The sequence below is a fragment of the Chiloscyllium plagiosum genome, unplaced genomic scaffold (genome assembly GCF_037043375.1).
Source record: "Chiloscyllium plagiosum isolate Xiang-an unplaced genomic scaffold, Cpla_swu_hap1 HiC_scaffold_13, whole genome shotgun sequence".
Taxonomy (NCBI): Eukaryota; Metazoa; Chordata; class Chondrichthyes; order Orectolobiformes; family Hemiscylliidae; genus Chiloscyllium; species Chiloscyllium plagiosum.
In genome coordinates this window covers 66807683-66824657 of record NW_028270151.1, presented here as the reverse complement: position 1 = coordinate 66824657, position 16975 = coordinate 66807683, and the positions used below count along the sequence as shown (strand labels likewise).

The 16975-nt window shown below is 44.1% G+C and overlaps 1 protein-coding gene across 1 annotated transcript in view; it reads left to right on the top strand.

The window, feature by feature from the left end:
• Positions 1 to 1686, top strand: part of LOC122555835 (retinol-binding protein 2-like) — a 36402-nt gene extending 34716 nt beyond the window's left edge. Inside the window, exon 4 of the mRNA XM_043702020.2 lies at positions 1446 to 1686. Within this exon, the coding sequence (XP_043557955.1) occupies positions 1446 to 1499 (54 nt within the window). The 3' untranslated portion in view covers positions 1500 to 1686. The remainder of the gene's footprint in view (positions 1 to 1445) is intronic.
• Positions 1687 to 16975: the final 15289 nt, after the last annotated feature.

Here is a 16975-nt window from a genome sequence, read left to right as displayed (position 1 = left end):
AGACAGGGGACAAAACGTCTACAACACAAATTCCCAGCTCGGCGAACAGAACCACAACAACGAGCACCCGAGCTACAAATCTTCTCACAAACTTTGAAATAAGTTGATATTGTCCTTTCAATCCAGCTGAAAGTTATTAGGGCAGAAGCTTCCTCTTGAAATTATTAGTTTGAATCTAATTCCCAATTAGCACAGATTGTACAAAATAGCTCATTATTTGACATTAGTTTGGCGCATCATTCAGAAGGACCACAGGATAGGTAGCAAGGGAAATGGAAAAATGTCACACAGGAATGCAGAATGCAGTTACAATGTTGGTGTAAAAGCACATTAATGGTGTACAGCTGACAGGAGACTACAATGTATCAGCAGGTGCTGTTGACATTATCAGGTAGATTTTAATTATGAGGTGGTCAGTGGAACACAGTTGAGTCAGATGTTCATACTGGATGAGTTTTGAAATGACAGTGGCTGAGAGGGTCACTGATAATTAAGCGTAAAGTTTTCAATCCCATTTTAACATCCTCATTACGGGTTTACCAGTAATAGCATACCCTGGAAGTAAAGGAGATAATAATGGTACAGTACTTATTGTAAAATAAGGAAACTATGAATTTCTGTGTCCAATGTAAACCAGGAAGAGTAGGAGTTTAAATGGAATAGGTTACTCTCCAGTACACTATAATTTCAATGCTGATATATTTTCCGGTGACCAAGGTATTATTAGAATTAAAATGCTAATTTGGGTCTCAGACTGGGCCATGATAACATTCAGCCACCTTTGATTCCAACATCTGCAGTTTTTTTGTGTCTAACATTTGAACTGAGAGGGAAGGTCACTGTGCTAGACCCTCAGTAAAGGCTAGCCTGCAGGAAGACGAATCACAGCCAGGTCAGTGGGAAACTTAGATTTATGGGTTCAGGAGGAACAGCAGTGCTTCTCTCCGCTCACAAGGTACTCTGAGCCTTTGTCTTTTGCATCTTGCATGCAAGGTTCTTCTGACATTCTCCACTGACTCCCAGACCTCTATTGCGATGTAATTTAGTGCAGCCAGAAGCTGTTCTGCTTCCCTTTTCTACTCCCTTCATGTGGGTAGTAAATTGAACATGTGGACACAATGCTGAGCGTTCATAACTGACCAAACACCTTGCTGCTGATCTAGGGGGGCCACCCAGCCAGATTTCCGCCTGTGAATTAAAATTGCACCTTCAACGTGTGTTAAAAAAATAGAATTCTCGTTTGCTAGTTTTTATTTGTTATCATTTCTACCATTACCAAGGCCCTGCTTATAGATTAGATTGTGTCAAATACCATATAGTCAATGATTTTTGAGGGCTGTTCAACTGGGGGAACATCCCGGTCAAGTCTGGCCTTGTGAATGTTTTCTTTCATTGGTGACATGCTAAGTAATGTATTCTTATTTATCATTTTTCTCACCTTCCAGGAATTAACGTGTTGCGATCAAGTGTGCCATCAGATTTTCCAGAAAAAGAATTAAAATGATCGATGCACATATTTGTTAATCAGCAAAGATCTGGAAATATTTCTTACATGCAGCAGATCCTGCCCAATGTCATTGTGTATATGTTTATGCTGTTACTGTATATACAGTGATTTAAATCATGAGGAGTTTATTTGTACTCTACACCATGTGGAATAAAAACATTATGTTCAAAACCTTCAAAGGCTAAGTTTTATTGCTTCCAAAGTGACAGCACTTGCTGTTTAAAATTCCTTGCCAGTAACACATCAGTGTCATAGAATCCCTGCAGTGTGGAGGCAAACTATTCAGCTGATCGAGTTCACACTGACCCTCTGAACAGCGTCCCTACCCAGATCCCCCATGGTTAGTCTACTTAACGTGCACATTGTGGTCAAATATCAAGGCCAATCCACCTAACCTACATATCTTTAGACTGTGGGAAGAAACCAGAGCACCCAGGAAGAATATGTAACCTCTACACAGACAGTTGCCCGAAGCTGAAATTGAACCCAGGTCCCTGGTGCTCTGAGGGCATCAGTGCTAACCACTGAGCCACTGTGCTGCTCTACATCAGTAGGACTTAGATTTACCTTTAGGTGCCTGAGGCAAGCACATCTCCTGTTGACCTATCCTCAGAGAAAAACTCCATCTGTGTTCTTAAAAAGTCGTGTTTTACCAGCTGGTTGTTCAAGGCTAGAGAGATGAAACAGTTCCCAAGTTCAGGAAAGCAAAACCAATTTCTTTTGAATTTCTACTTTATTAATTCTGTTTTTGATTTATGCTTATTAAACACCTAATATCAGGTGCTGAAGTGTGGCATTATGGGAAATTGAAGTAGATTAGATTAGATTACTTACAGTTTGGAAACAGGCCGTACGGTCCAACAAGAAAGAATGGTAAAAATAATTAATTGAAGTTTTTTTTGTAATCAATAGGACTTTATAAATCGTAAAAATGCCACTGTAACATGTTTAACAAAGCAAGATCTAATCTCACTTTTGTATTTATGCAAGGCCAAACAATTTACAATAACTGGAATTATTGTAGTAACTCAGCAGGTCTGGCAGCATCAGTGGAGAGAAAGCAGGGTTGACGTTTCGAGTCTAATGAAGCTTCTTCAGAAATCTTTTCTGGGTCACTTGACCCAAAATATTAACACTGCTTTCTTTCCACATATTAGAGGGATTGAGGGTGATTTAGCAATTTGGATTAGAAACTGGCTTTGTGTAAGAAGGCAACAAGTGGTGGTTACTGGAAAATATTCAGCCTGGGTCCAGTTACTAGTGGTGTGCCACAAGGATCTGTTTTGGGACCACTGCAGTTTGTCACTTTTATAAATGACTTAGACGCAGGCATAAGTTTGTATAAGTTTGCAGATGACACTAAAGTCGGTGGAGTAGTGGACAGTGTGGAAGAACGTTGCAGTTTGCAGGGGGACTTGGATAAACTGCAGAATTCGGCTGAGAGGTGGCAAATAGAGTTCAATGCAGATAAATGTGACGTGATGCACTTTGGGAAGAATAACAGGAAGGCAGAATACTGGGTCAATGGAAAGATTCTTGGTAGTGTGGATGTATAGAGGGATCTTGGAGTCCACGTACATAGATCCCTGAAAGTTGCCACCCAGGTTGATAGTGTTGTTAAGGAGGCATACGGTGTGTTAGGTTTCATTGGTCGAGGGATTGCTTTCCAGCACTGTAATGTCATACTGCAACTATATAAAACGCTAGTGCAGCCTCACTTGGAATATTGTGTATAGTTCTGGTCACCCCATTACAGGAAGGATCTGGAAGCATGAGAAAAGGTGCAAAGGAGATTTACCAGGATGTTGCCTGGTCTGGAGGGAAGGTCTTTTTATGAGGAAAGACTGAGAGACTTGGGTCTGTTCTCATTGAAACTTTATTGCTGGAACAGCACAGCAGGTCAGGCAGCATGCAGGGAACAGGAGATTCGACGTTTCGGGCACAGGCCCTTCTTCAGGAATGAGCGGAGAGTGTTCAACAGGAGAAGATAAAAGGTAGGGAGGAGGGACTTGGAGGAGGGGCGTTGGAAATGTGATAGGTGGAAAGAGGTCAAGGTGAGGGTGATAGGTCGGAGTAGGATGGAGGCGGAGAGGTCAAGAAGAAGACTGCAGGTCAGGAAGGCGGTGCCGGGCTGGAGGGATCCGGCTGAGACAAGGTGGGGGGAGGGGGGATGAAGAAACTGGTGAAGTCCAAGTTCATCCCCTGCGGTTGGAGGGTTCCCAGTCGGAAGATAAGACGCTCCTCCTCCGACCGTCGGGTTGTTGTGGTTTGGCGGTGGGTGAGTCCAATGACCTGCATATCCTCGGTGGAGTGGGAGGGGGAGTTGAAATGCTGTGCTACAGGTTGGTTGGGTTGGTTCGTCTGGGTGGCCCAGAGGTGCTCTCTGAATCGCTCCGCAAGTAGGCGGCCTGTCTCCCCAATATAGAGGAGGCCACACCGGCTGCAGCGGATGCAGTAGATGATGTGGGTGGAGGTGCAGGTGAATCTGTGGCGGATATGGAAGTTTCCTTTGGGGCCTTGGAGAGAAGTGAGGGGGGAGGTGTGGGCGCAAGTGTTGCACCTCCTGCGGTTGCAAGGGAAGGTGCCGGGAGTGGAGGTTGGGTCGGTGGGGGGTGTGGATCTGACAAGGGAGTCGCGGAGGGAGTGGTCTCTACGGAAAGCTGATAGGGGAGGGGAGGGAAATATATCCTTGGTGCTGGGGTCTGTTTGGAGGTGGCGGAAGTGACGGCGGATGATGCGCTGTACATGGAGATTGGTGGGGTGGTAGGTGAGGACCAGTGGGGTTCTGTCCTGGTGGCGGTTGGAGGGGCGGGGCTCAAGGGCGGAGGAGCGGGAAGTGGAGGAGATGCGGTGGAGGGCACCGTCGACCACGTCGGGGGGGAAATTGCGGTCCTTGAAGAAGGAGGCCATCTGTGTTGTACGTATTTTGAACTGGTCCTCCTGGGAGCAGATGCGGCGGAGACGAAGGAATTGGGAGAATGGGATGGCGTTTTTACAGGGGGCAGGATGGGAGGAGGTGTAGTCCAGGTAGCTGTGGGAGTCGGTTGGTTTGTAGTAGATGTCCGTGTTGATTCGGTCGCCTGAGATAGAAACAGAAAGGTCTAGGAAGGGGAGGGAGGAGTCCGAGACTGTCCAGGTGAATTTGAGATTGGGGTGGAAGGTGTTAGTGTAGTGGATGAACTGTTCAACCTCCTCGTGGGAGCACGAGGTAGCGCCGATACAGTCATCAATGTAGCGAAGGAAAAGATGGGGGGTGGGGCCAGTGTAGTTGCGGAAGATGGATTGTTCCACATACCCTACGAAGAGGCAGGCATAGCTGGGGCCCATGCGGGTGCCCATGGCTACTCCTTTTGTTTGGAGAAAGTGGGAGGATTGGAAAGAAAAGTTGTTCAGGGTGAGGACCAGTTCGGTCAGTCGAAGGAGGGTTTCGGTGGAAGGGTACTGGGTGGTACGGCGGGAAAGGAAGAAGTGGAGTGCTTTGAGTCCTTCGTGATGGGGGATGGAGGTGTACAGGGACTGGATGTCCATGGTGAAGATGAGGCGTTGGGGACCGGGGAAGCGGAAATCCTGGAGGAGGTGGAGGGCGTGGGTGGTGTCACGAACGTAGGTGGGGAGTTCTTGGACTAATGGGGACAGGACCGTGTCGAGGTATGCCGAGATGAGTTCGGTTGGGCAGGAGCAGGCTGAGACGATGGGTCGTCCGGGGCAGTCAGGTTTGTGGATTTTGGGCAGGAGGTAGAAACGGGCAGTGCGGGGTTGTGGGACTATGAGGTTGGAGGCGGTGGATGGGAGGTCCCCTGAGGTGATGAGGTTATGGATGGTCTGGGAGATGATGGTTTGGTGGTGGGGGGTGGGGTCATGGTCAAGGGGACGGTAGGAGGAGGTATCTGCGAGCTGGCGTTTGGCCTCAGCGGTGTAAAGATCAGTGCGCCAAACTACTACTGCGCCTCACTTGTCAGCTGGTTTGATGGTGAGGTTGGGGTTGGAACGGAGGGAGTGGAGGGCTGCGCGTTCCGAGGGTGAGAGGTTGGAGTGGGTGGGAGGGGTGGGGGAGTTCAGGTAGCAGTTAATATCGCGGCGGCAGTTTGCTATGAAGAGGTCGAGGGCAGGTAGGAGGCCAGCACGGGGTGTCCAGGTGGACGGGGTGTGTTGGAGGTGGGAGAAGGGGTCGTCAGAGGGTGGGCGAGAGTCTTGATTGAAGAAGAAGGCACGGAGGCGAAGGCGGCGGAAGAATTGTTCGGTGTCACTCCGTGTATTGAATTCACCTCACTTTCTCCTCTGTTCTCATTGAAAAGAAGAAGGCTAAGAGGGGTTTTGATAGAGACATGCAAGATAATCAGAGGATTAGCTAGGGTAGATAGTGAAAATCTTTTCCCTAGGATGATGATGTCAGCTTGTATGAGGGGGCATAGCTACAAATTGAGGGGTTATTTAAGACAGATGTTAGAGGCAAGATCTTTACTTAGAGAGTATTAAGGACGTGGAATGCCCTGCCTGCCAATGTAGGTAACTCAGCCACATTAGGGAGATTGACACAATCCTTGGATAAGCACATGGATGATGATGGGATAGTGTGGGAGGACGGGCTTAGACTAGTTCACAGATCAGCGCAACATCGAGGGCCGAAGGGTCTGCTCTGCACTGTATTGATCTATGTTCTATATTCTATTATGCCAGACCTACGAGGTTTCTCCAACTATTTTTGTTTTGGTTTTGGATTTCCAGCCTCCAGAGTTTTTTTGTTTTTTTTCTAATTTAGGATTCTGGGTAATCCAAGATGGAGGATGGGAAATTTTTCTGGCTGTAAGAGCTGCTCCTTTTTTTGAGGTATTTTAGATGTTGGAGGTGATTTCCTCGAATTCCAGGAGCAGCAATTACTGTTTTATATGCTGTTGCATTGTTTTGGAACTTTGGGAAAAAAAAGTCAAAACAACAGTAGTTTAAAAGGGAGAAGAGCAGACAAAGGAAGCACATGGTGAGGACAGTGCAGGAGAAAGAGAGAGAGAGAAAGAGAAAGAGAAAGAGAAAACATGAACGAACCTGCACAGTTACCGCCTTTGCTGTTTGAATTTGTGTATCACTGGACATCAGAGTGCATCTGGGAAAATTAACAAACAGTGAAATTCACAACTAATCTTGGAGGAACTGTTGGGCGAAGTTCACAGCACAGAATTAGACAAGTTAATTGTTGTTTTAAGTCTGTCCAAGAGAAAGCCTGCAGTGAGCATAGTGAATTCTTTCTTGATTATATGTTTTTGGAGATAAGTCTCTTGATTAAACTTAAAATATAGGCCATAGCTATTAATTTAACCTGGGGCAGTGTTTGTAGAGGAATAAGACGGTGTTATTTTCTGGGTCTGTAGATTGTGAAGGAGCAAAAATGGCCTTTGCAGTGATATGTACTTCTTGTCAAATGTGGGAGTTTAAAGAGAGTTTAAGGGTTACTGCAGATTATATCTGCCATAAATGCTGTTGGATGCGAATCTTATCAGATCAAGTGGATCGGTTGGAGAGAGAGACAGAAGCGATGAGGAATTTGCAACAGCAACAGTATGAGATAGTTGGCAGTTATAGGAAGGGAGCAAAATCTCAGATACAGTCACGTAGATGGGTTAACTCCAGGAAAGGTAAGAGAGGTAGGCAGCTAGTGCAGGAGTCTTTTATGGCTATATCCATTTCAAACAGGTATGCTGTTTTGGAAAATGTAGGGGGTGATGGATTCTCAGGGGAATGTAGCACGACCAGCCAAGTTTCTGGTATTGAGACTGGCTCTAATGCAATGAGGGGTACGTCGGCTTCCAAGAGCTCAATTGTGTTAGGGGATTCTGTAGTCAGAGGTACAGACAGATGTTCCTGTGGCCAGCAGAGAAAAAGCAGAATGGTGTGTTGTTTCCCTGGTGCCAGGATCAAGGATGTCTCAGAGAGGGTGCAGAATGTTCTCACGGGGGAGAAGGGCCAGAAGGAGGTCATTGTCCACATTGGAACCAACGACATTGGAAGGGAAAAGGTTGAGACTCTGAAGGGAGATTACAGAGAGTTAGGCAGAAATTTAAAAAGGAGGTCCTCAAGGGTAGTAATATCTGGATTACTCTCGGTGCTACGAGCTAGTGAGGGCAGGAATAGGAGGATAAGAGCAGATGAATGCATGGCTGAGGAGCTGGTGTATGGGAGAAGGATTCAATTTTTGGATTATTGGAATCTCTTTTGGGGTAGAAGTGACCTGTACAAGAAGGACGGATTGCATCGAAATTGGAAGGGGACTAATATACTGGCAGGGAGATTTGCTAGAACTGCTTGGGAGGATTTAAACTAGTAAGGTCGGGGGGGTGGGGGGGACCCAGGGAGATAGTGAGGAAAGAGATCGATCTGAGACGGGTTCAGCTGAGAACAGAAGTGAATCAAACAGTCAGGCCAGGCAGGGACAAAGTAGGACTAATAAATTAAACTGAATTTATTTCAATGCAAGGGACCTAACAGGGAATGCAAATGAACCCAGGGCATGGTTAGGAACGTGGGACTGGGATAACATAGCAATTACAGAAACATGGCTCAGGGATGGGCAGGACTGGCAGCCTAATGTTCCAGGATACAAATGCTACAGGAAGGATAGAAAGGGAGGCAAGAGAGAAGGGGGAGTGGCATTTTTGATAAGGAAGAGTATTACAGCTGTGCTGAGGGAGGAAATTCCTGTAAATATATCCAGGGAAGTTATTTGGGTGGAACTGAGAAATAAGAAAGGGATGATCACCTTATTGGGATTGTATTATAGACCCCCCAATAGTCAGAGGGAAATTGAGAAACAAACTTGTAAGGAGATCTCAGCTATCTGTAAGAATAATAGGGTGGTTATGATAGGGGATTTTAACTTTCTAAACATCGACTGGACTGCCATAGTGTTAAAGGTTTAGATGGAGAGGAATTTCTTAAGTGTGTACAAGACAATTTTCTGATTCAGTATGTGGATGTATCTACTAGAGAAGGTGCAAAACTTAACCTAATCTTGGGAAATAAGGCAGGGCAGGTGACTGAGGTGTCAATGGGGGAGCACATTGGGGCCAGCGATCATAATTCTATTCGTTTTAAAATAGTGATAGAAAAGGATTGACCAGATCTAAAAATTGAAGTTCTAAATTGGAGAAAGGCCAATTTTGACGGTATTAGGCAAGAACATTTGAAAGCTGATTGGAGGCAGATGTTTGCAGGTAAAGGGACGCCTGAAAAATGGGAAGCCTTCAGAAATGAGATAACAAGAATCCAGAGACAGTATATTTCTGTCAGGGTGAAAGGGAAGCTGGTAGGTATAGGGAATGCTGGATGACTAAAGAAATTGAGGGTTTGCTTAAGAAAATGAAGGAAGCATTGGTCAGGTATAGACAGGATAGATCGAGTGAATCCTTAGAAGAGTACAAATAAAGTAGGAGTATACGTAAGAGGGAAATCAGGAGGGCAAAACAGGGACATGAGATAGCTTTGGCAAATAGAATTAAGGAGAATCCAAAGGGTTCTTACAAATATATTAAGGACAAAAGGGTAACTAGGGAGAGAATGGGGCCCCTCAAAGATCAGCAAGGCAGCCTTTCTGTGGAGCGACAGAAAATGGGGGAGATACTAAATGAATATTTTGCATCAGTATTTACTGTGGAAAAGGATATGGAAGATATAGACTGTACGGAAATAGATGCTGACATCTTGCAAAATATCCAGATTACAGAGGAGGAAGTGCTGGATGTCTTGAAGCGGTTAAAGGTGGATAAATCCCCAGGACCTGATCAAGTGTACCAGAGAACTCTGTGGGAAGCTAGAGAAGTGATTGCTGGGCCTCTTGCTGAGATATTTGTATCATCAATAGTCACAGGTGAGGTGCCGGAAGACTGGAGGTTGGCAAACGTGGTGCCACTGTTTAAGAAGGGCAGTAAAGACAAGCCAGGGAACTATAGACCGGTGAGCCTGACCTCAGTGGTGGGCAAGTTGTTGGAGGAAACCCTGAGGGACAGGATGTACATGTAATTGGAAAGGCAAGGACTGATTCAGGATAGTCAACATGGCTTTGTGCGTGGGAAATCATGTCTTACAAACTTGATTGAGTATTTTAAAGAAGTAACAAAGAAGATTGATGAGGGCAGAGCAGTAGATGTGATCTATATGGACTTCAGTAAGGCTTTCGACAGGGAGACTGATTAGCAAGGTTAGATCTCATGGAATACAGGGAGAACTAGCCATTTGGATACAGAACTGGCTCAAAGGTAGAAGACAGAGGGTGGTGGTGGAGGGTTGTTTTTCAAACTGGAGGCCTGTGACCAGTGGAGTGCCACAAGGATCAATGATGGGTTCTCTACTTTTTGTCATTTACATAAATGATTTGGATGCGAGCATAAGAGGTACAGTTAGTAAGTTTGCAGATGACACCAAAATTGGAGGGGTAGTGGACAGCGAAGAGGGTTACCTCAGATTACAACAGGATGTTGACCAGATGGGCCAATGGGTTGAGAAGTGGCAGATGGAGTTTAATTCAGATAAATGCGAGGTGCTGCATTTTGGGAAAGCAAATCTTAGCAGGACTTATACACTTAATGGTAAGGTTCTAGGGAGTGTTGCTGAACAAAGAGACCTTGGAGTGCAGGTTCATAGCTCCTTGAAAGTGGAGTCACAGGTAGATAGGATAGTGAAGAAGGTGTTTGGTATGCTTTCTTTTATTGGTCATAGTATTGAGTATAGGAGTTGGGAGGTCATGTTGCGGCTGTACAGGACATTTATTTGGCCACTGTTGGAATATTGTGTGCAATTCTGATCTCCTTCCTATCGGAAAGATGTTGTGAAACTTGAAAGGGTTCAGAAAAGATTTACAAGGATGTTGCCACGGTTAGTGGATCTGAGCTACAGGGAAAGGCTGAACAGGCTGGGGCTGTTTTCCCTGGAGCGTTGGAGGCTGAGGGTTGTCCTTATAGAGGTTTACAAAATTATGAGGGGCATGGATAGGGTAAATAGACAAAGTCTTTTCCCTGGGGTCAGGGAGTCCAGAACTAGAGGGCATAGGTTTAGGGTGAGAGAGGAAAGATATAAAAGGGACCTAAGGGGCAACTATTTCATGCAGAGGCTGGTATATGTATGGAATGAGCTGCCAGAGGATGTGGTGGAGGCTGGTACAATTGCAACATTTAAAAGGCATCTGGACGGGTATATGAATAGGAAGGGTTTGGAGGGATATGGGCCGGGTGCTGGCAGGTGGGACTAGATTGGGTTGGGATATCTGGTCAGCATGGACAAGTTGGACCGAAGGGTCTGTTTCCATACTGTACATCACTATGACTCTATAACAGCCTCTGGTTTCCCAACAGAATTGGTCAACGTCTTGAAGACCACAATTACACACATTGTATCGTCCATATCATACAACCCCCTCTGCCTCTTTGAACCTGGCCTTATGTAACATCCAGACAGTAATATCCAAAAAATAATTTGCATTTGAAACACTAACTCCATGTATAAATGAGAATACCTTGAACTAACAGTAATGTTTTCCATTCGCACATGACTTCTGGTTTCATTTTCTGGATCAGTGGTGCTGGAAGAGCACAGCAGTTCAGGCAGCATCCAATGAGCAGCAAAATCGACATTTCGGGCAAAAGCCCTTCATCAGGAATAAAGGCAGTGAGCTTGAAGCGTGGAGAGATAAGCTAGGGGAGGGTGGGGTCGATTTCGCTGCTCGTTGGATGCTGCCTGAACTGCTATGCTCTTCCAGCACCACTGATCCAGAATCTGGTTTCCAGCATCTGCAGTCATTGTTTTTACCTTCTGGTTTCATTTCTCAGTTTAAACATAGCAAAAGGTACCAATAAATTAGAACCAACAAAATCGCCAATAATATAGAAAAATAGAAGTTAGGAGCAGGAGGAGGCCATTCAGCCCTTTGAATCTGCTCTCCCATTCATCACGATCATTGTCCAACTCAATAGCCTCATATTGCTATCTTCCCACAACCTTTGATCCCATTTTCCCCAAGTGCTGTATCTAACGCCTCTTGAATATGTGTGCTAACAGAAAAATTACACTTGGCATTGAGTGATACATATTTTCACATTTTAAGTTGTAACAACTCGTGCTTATAAGTGCCCAGCTTGTAACATATAATAACAGAGCAACGCATCGTAGATGCTGGAACGCTGAAATATAAATAGAAAATGCAGAAATACTCACCATGTCAGGTAGCACCTGTGGAGAGAGAGAAACAGAGTCAATGCTTCATAATCTGCACTAGTTCTGACAAAAGGTTAGTGACCTCTGATTGAGCATTTCCAACACTTTCTGTTTACTTTGGAATAGAAGTAATCCCTTTTGCCAGTCCTGCAATAACTAGTCAGATTTCCGGTCAGCCTCTTTTTCCCCTTCAGCAGAAACACTGCTGCAGCTGCCTGAGATCTAGTGTAGCAGTTGACATGAAACTGAACATGATTTGTTTAAAACTAAAGTAGAAAGAAATTGTTAATAATTAACTGAGAAGAAAGAAGAAATAATAGACTGATAATTTATGTTAAAAGTTATTAATTAATAGAGTGACCATTAGAAAGTGTCCAGCGCAAAAGAAAACCAATGTTCTGCCTTTATGTTTAAGAAGCAGAGCTAGAGGTGACAAGGCTTGGTCGCCAAGGAAGGGGTGGGGGACTGGTGCTACCCTGAGGGGTTCAGTTTAACTAACACCATTTCTATGTACACCTCTAGTGCTACAAATCTGACCTGATCTCAGCAGAATTCATTTGGAAGTGATTGCCTTTCAGCCTAGATTTTCATCCTCCCTCAGACTTACAAAATAATTGCGAGCTGAAACATTTCCAGATCCTGACTCTGCTCACGGCACTGGCAGCTTGAAAGTTATTCTATCTGAAATGCAAACAACTGAACAACAAGTTTTGGGAATAATGTGGCTGATCTTTCTAACCTTTCCTGTGATTCTTCTGCAGGATTTTCTTTGTGCACCAGTCTCAAGCCACCCTCCTTCTGACTTCCTCTGGACTCCTGCTTTGTTATTTTACTTCCATGCATGTCAGTGAGCAGCTTTTAATGGCCTCATAATATGATAATGTTATTCTAATACAGCTTAATAAAAGACTGTTGTGGTTCTGTTCGCCGAGTTGGGAATTTGTCTTGCAAACGTTTCGTCCCCTGTCTAGGTGACATCCTCAGTGCTTGGGAGCCTCCTGCGAAGCGCTTCTGTGATGTTTCCTCCGGCATTTATACAGACATAACAGACAACAGGACGTTGAACCTATCAACAAAGACGGCATACTTAAACTACTGGACTTGTGCCTCACAACACATTTCACATTCAACAACCAGATATACGAACAAATCAACGGAGTACCCATGGGCTCACCGATCTCTGGACTCATAGCAGAAGCAGTTATTCAAAAGTTAGAACAAACAGTCTTACTGCAAATTCAACCCAAACTCTGGGTCAGATATGTTGATGACACGTTTGTAATAATTAAAAACACAGAAATAGAGAACACACACCAGATCATCAACGCCACACTCACAGGAATCCGATTCACTAGAGAGGAAGAAAAGGACAACCAACTCCCATTCCTAGACGTGAGGGTACAGAGAACACCGAATGGAAAATTCACCACAAAGGTTTACAAGAAAGCCACACACACAGACCAAGTCCTGAACTATGAAAGCAACCACCCCAACACACACAAACGAAGTTGCATCAAGACACTATTCAAAAGGGCCACAACACACTGCAGTACACCAGAACTCCAAAAAGAGGAAGAGGAACACCTACACAAGTTATTCGCCAAAAACGGATACCCTCGCAATTTCATCAACAGATGCCTAAGGGAAAGACAACGGAACGAGGACATGCCGCAACCCAAAGGACTAGCCACACTACCATACATCAGGAGCATTTCCGAACTGACAGCCAGACTACTGCGACTACTAGGACTCATAACAGCACACAAACCAACAGCCACTCTCAGACAACAACTCACCAGAACGAAGGACCCGATACCCAACATGAGCAAAACCAATGTAGTGTACAAAATCCCATGCAAGGACTGCACAAAACACTACATAGGACAAACAGGAAGACAGCTAACGATCCGTATCCATGAACACCAACTAGCCACGAAACGACACGACCAGCTATCCTTAGTAGCCACACACGCAGATGACAAGCAACATGAATTTGACTGGGACAACACTACCATTATAGGGCAAGCCAAACAGAGAACAGCCAGGGAATTCCTAGAGGCATGGCACTCATCCACAGACTCTATCAACAAACACATTGACCTGGACCCAATATACTGGCCACTACAGCGGACAGTTGGAACTGACAACCAGAAGCGGCAGAGACAGGCCACTATAAATGCCGGAGGAAGCATCACAGAAGCGCTTCACAGGAGGCTCCCAAGCACTGAGGATGTCACCTAGACAGGGGACAAAACGTTTGCAACAAAAACTTCCAGCTCGGCGAACAGAACCACAACAATGAGCACCCGAGCCACAAATCTTCTCCCAAACTTTTAATAAAAGACTGTTTTTAAAACAATGCTTGAACTTTGTAAATAACTTTTAAATGATGAATCGATTCTTTCCTCTCAATTACTTCCTAACATTGCAACCAAATGAATCTATGAGTGTTTTTGAAAATTCAAGCTGATTTTTTCACAATTGATTCAGTTGTTTGTCCAACAAATTGGGCTGAAAAGGTGGTTCCCTTGGGGGAGGGGGGGGGAGATTTGGCAGGAAAATCACAGTTTGTCATCTACCTACTGCACCTGTGCATGCCCAGGTGGGGTCACGCAATTCCCACTCCATCTGTATCATTGCAGCATTGGCCTAAGGCAGTTCCAGAATTGCATTCTCTCATCCAAGTGACTATCATGCTTCATGTGGTCGATATTTAGCAATGCTTTTTCAAGTATTATTTGAGGCAGTTTGGCCTCAAGGCTGGTTTCAGAATTGTGACATTTAGGTGGTCTGTGGGTACAGTTGTCTGCTGCTTCTATCCCTTTCTCATTCGAACAACTAAATCAGCACAAAGCTGAGTTCACAGTTTCACAGCTGAGGTTTTGCAAGAGAAGTGAGCCAACCCGATCGCTTAGCTAAACGTTGGAGCAGTAACATGTTCAAGCTCCAAACGCAGCACCCTGTACATTACTATGGTTACATTTTTGCCATTAGGTTATCTCTTCATTTCAGCTTTCATAAAATTAAAACATCCCCATTTGAACTCATGGCCCCAAGGTATTAACATGGGGCTCTAGATAACTAGCCAAGCAAAATTGCCAGTATGCTGCTACCTCTCCTTACGAATTTGCAATATGCTGAGCTATAAACAAAAAGAGGGGTGTGAGCTTTGAGTGCCTGCTCTGTCAAACAGGCTTCAGTGCAGTTTCTATGAGTCAATGTTTATTGAACTGAATAACTATGAATGTCAACAGCTTTTCATTTATAATAGCAATGGCTGCAAACTAAGATCAATAGTTCAGTGCAGTTGCACATTCAGCCATGATTGACTGAGCTCACAACAATATCCCTCGTATTTCCAACACCTTTCAATCCATGTGGTCCCTCCCAGCCAGGTTTTCTTCATCCTCCCTTTTGAATCTGCCAGAGTCCACATTCAATGGATCATCCCCTGCTTGTTCTGCTTTCTGCAGCGTGCTACAAGTAGCAACTACTTCTCTTGCCCTTGTAGCCAAAATATTCCAAATGTCCCCTCTGTGTTTGTTGGTCCATTCCTCAATTACCCTCAACACACACCTCCCTTTTCATTTCCTTCAAGTGTAGGAGATGAAACACCTTTACCTTCTTCTTTCTACTTTATATGTCTTAAAACACATAACAATTTAAACTTGTACTGATTGCTATTTAACACACTATGCTTGCTGCTTCTGATGCTCTACATTGGGAAGACCAAACACAAAATGAATATTCACTTTGAGGAACACCTCTGTTTAGGGTGCAAGCATGGCTCTTGTTTTCTGCTTACTTATTATTATACTAATTTTCTCTCCAGTCCTTAGCCTGCCGTACTGTTCAAAGCAGATTGATATAATCTTGTGGAACAATGTCTCACCATTTTATTGTGCACTTTACGGTTTCTCAGTTTCAACATTAAGTTCAACAATTTCAGGACATAACCACCACTTCTATTTTATCATACCATAGGTATTAATAATAATTGTTATCTCATTTTATACCTTCTCTAGATCCATATTTTGTATCTGTAATTGTCCCATAACCATGTCCAGTGTCTTGCACCATTTGTCACTTAATCGCTGCTGCCTTCCACCCTATTGTAGACCTTCCTTTTTGTTTATTTCTCCCCTGTCTCTCCCCACTGCCTCCTTCCTTGCCTCTGTACTTCCATAAATGTATTACATCTCTATCATTTTCCCATTCTGTTGAAAGGTTATTGATCTCAAACTTTAGAATTATTTCTTTCTCCAGAGATGTTACGGGACCAGCTGCCCATCTCTAGCATTTTCTGTCTTATTTCAGATTTCCAAAATCCAGCATTTTGTTATCATATTGCTTGGCTATTGTCCAATCATGTAAAATAAAATGGGGAACTCTCAGTTACTGGAAAAGCAAACAAGTTTAGTTCATTTTGTCTTTTTTTGGGGGAAGGCATTTTGAGCTCGACAATTTTCTGCTGGCTCCAAAGTTTTTCATGCACCGATCAGGATTATACCCTGCCTGAATTGGGAATTCAATCTCATTGCAGTGAATAGTCTTGATACATTGAAATTCTGTGCTTGGATCCTGGAATGCATTTATCCGCAGTCAACTGTATCACATTTGACAATGGCTTTTGAAAGCAATAACCCATGCTAAATGCATTGATTAAATATTTTGACAGATCAGATCAAATCTGACAGTAACTTGGAGTTTCTATATACCAGAATATTGCTATAGTTTTACCTTATTGAGGCCTCTTGTTTTGTGAACATTCAGTGTGGGAAATAATAAGAGATAATGGGGACTAAATCATAAAGCCCTCCAAAACAGATGTGGGGGCCGTAATAATTATTTCCTGTAAATTCCATATCTGTGCAGTCATGTGGCAATCTTGAAGGTATCATGAAGTTCTGTCCCAAGTTGTCCACCTTTTGATTCTATATGTTTGCTGCCGCACAAAAAATATCAAAAGCACCATCCATTGAAATGTACAGATTATGTTCAGCAAAACTATTTGGAGGAATTTTCAATCATGGCATGTGATAAAAACATTGGCTGGAAACCTGATTGAGGGATCAGTATAATGTACGGCTAGCAACAGATAGAGTTAGGCGCTACTGCTTAATGTTGACCTGAAACTCCTAAAAGGGCTTGTGGCTGGCAGTCAGACAATAAATTAACTTAATCCGGGAGAATTGAACAATGGCATCAATGGTACATTGTGAGCTCTAAGCTTTTTGGAAACAGCATTGGAGGTTTTGGTGGAGGAATTAGAAA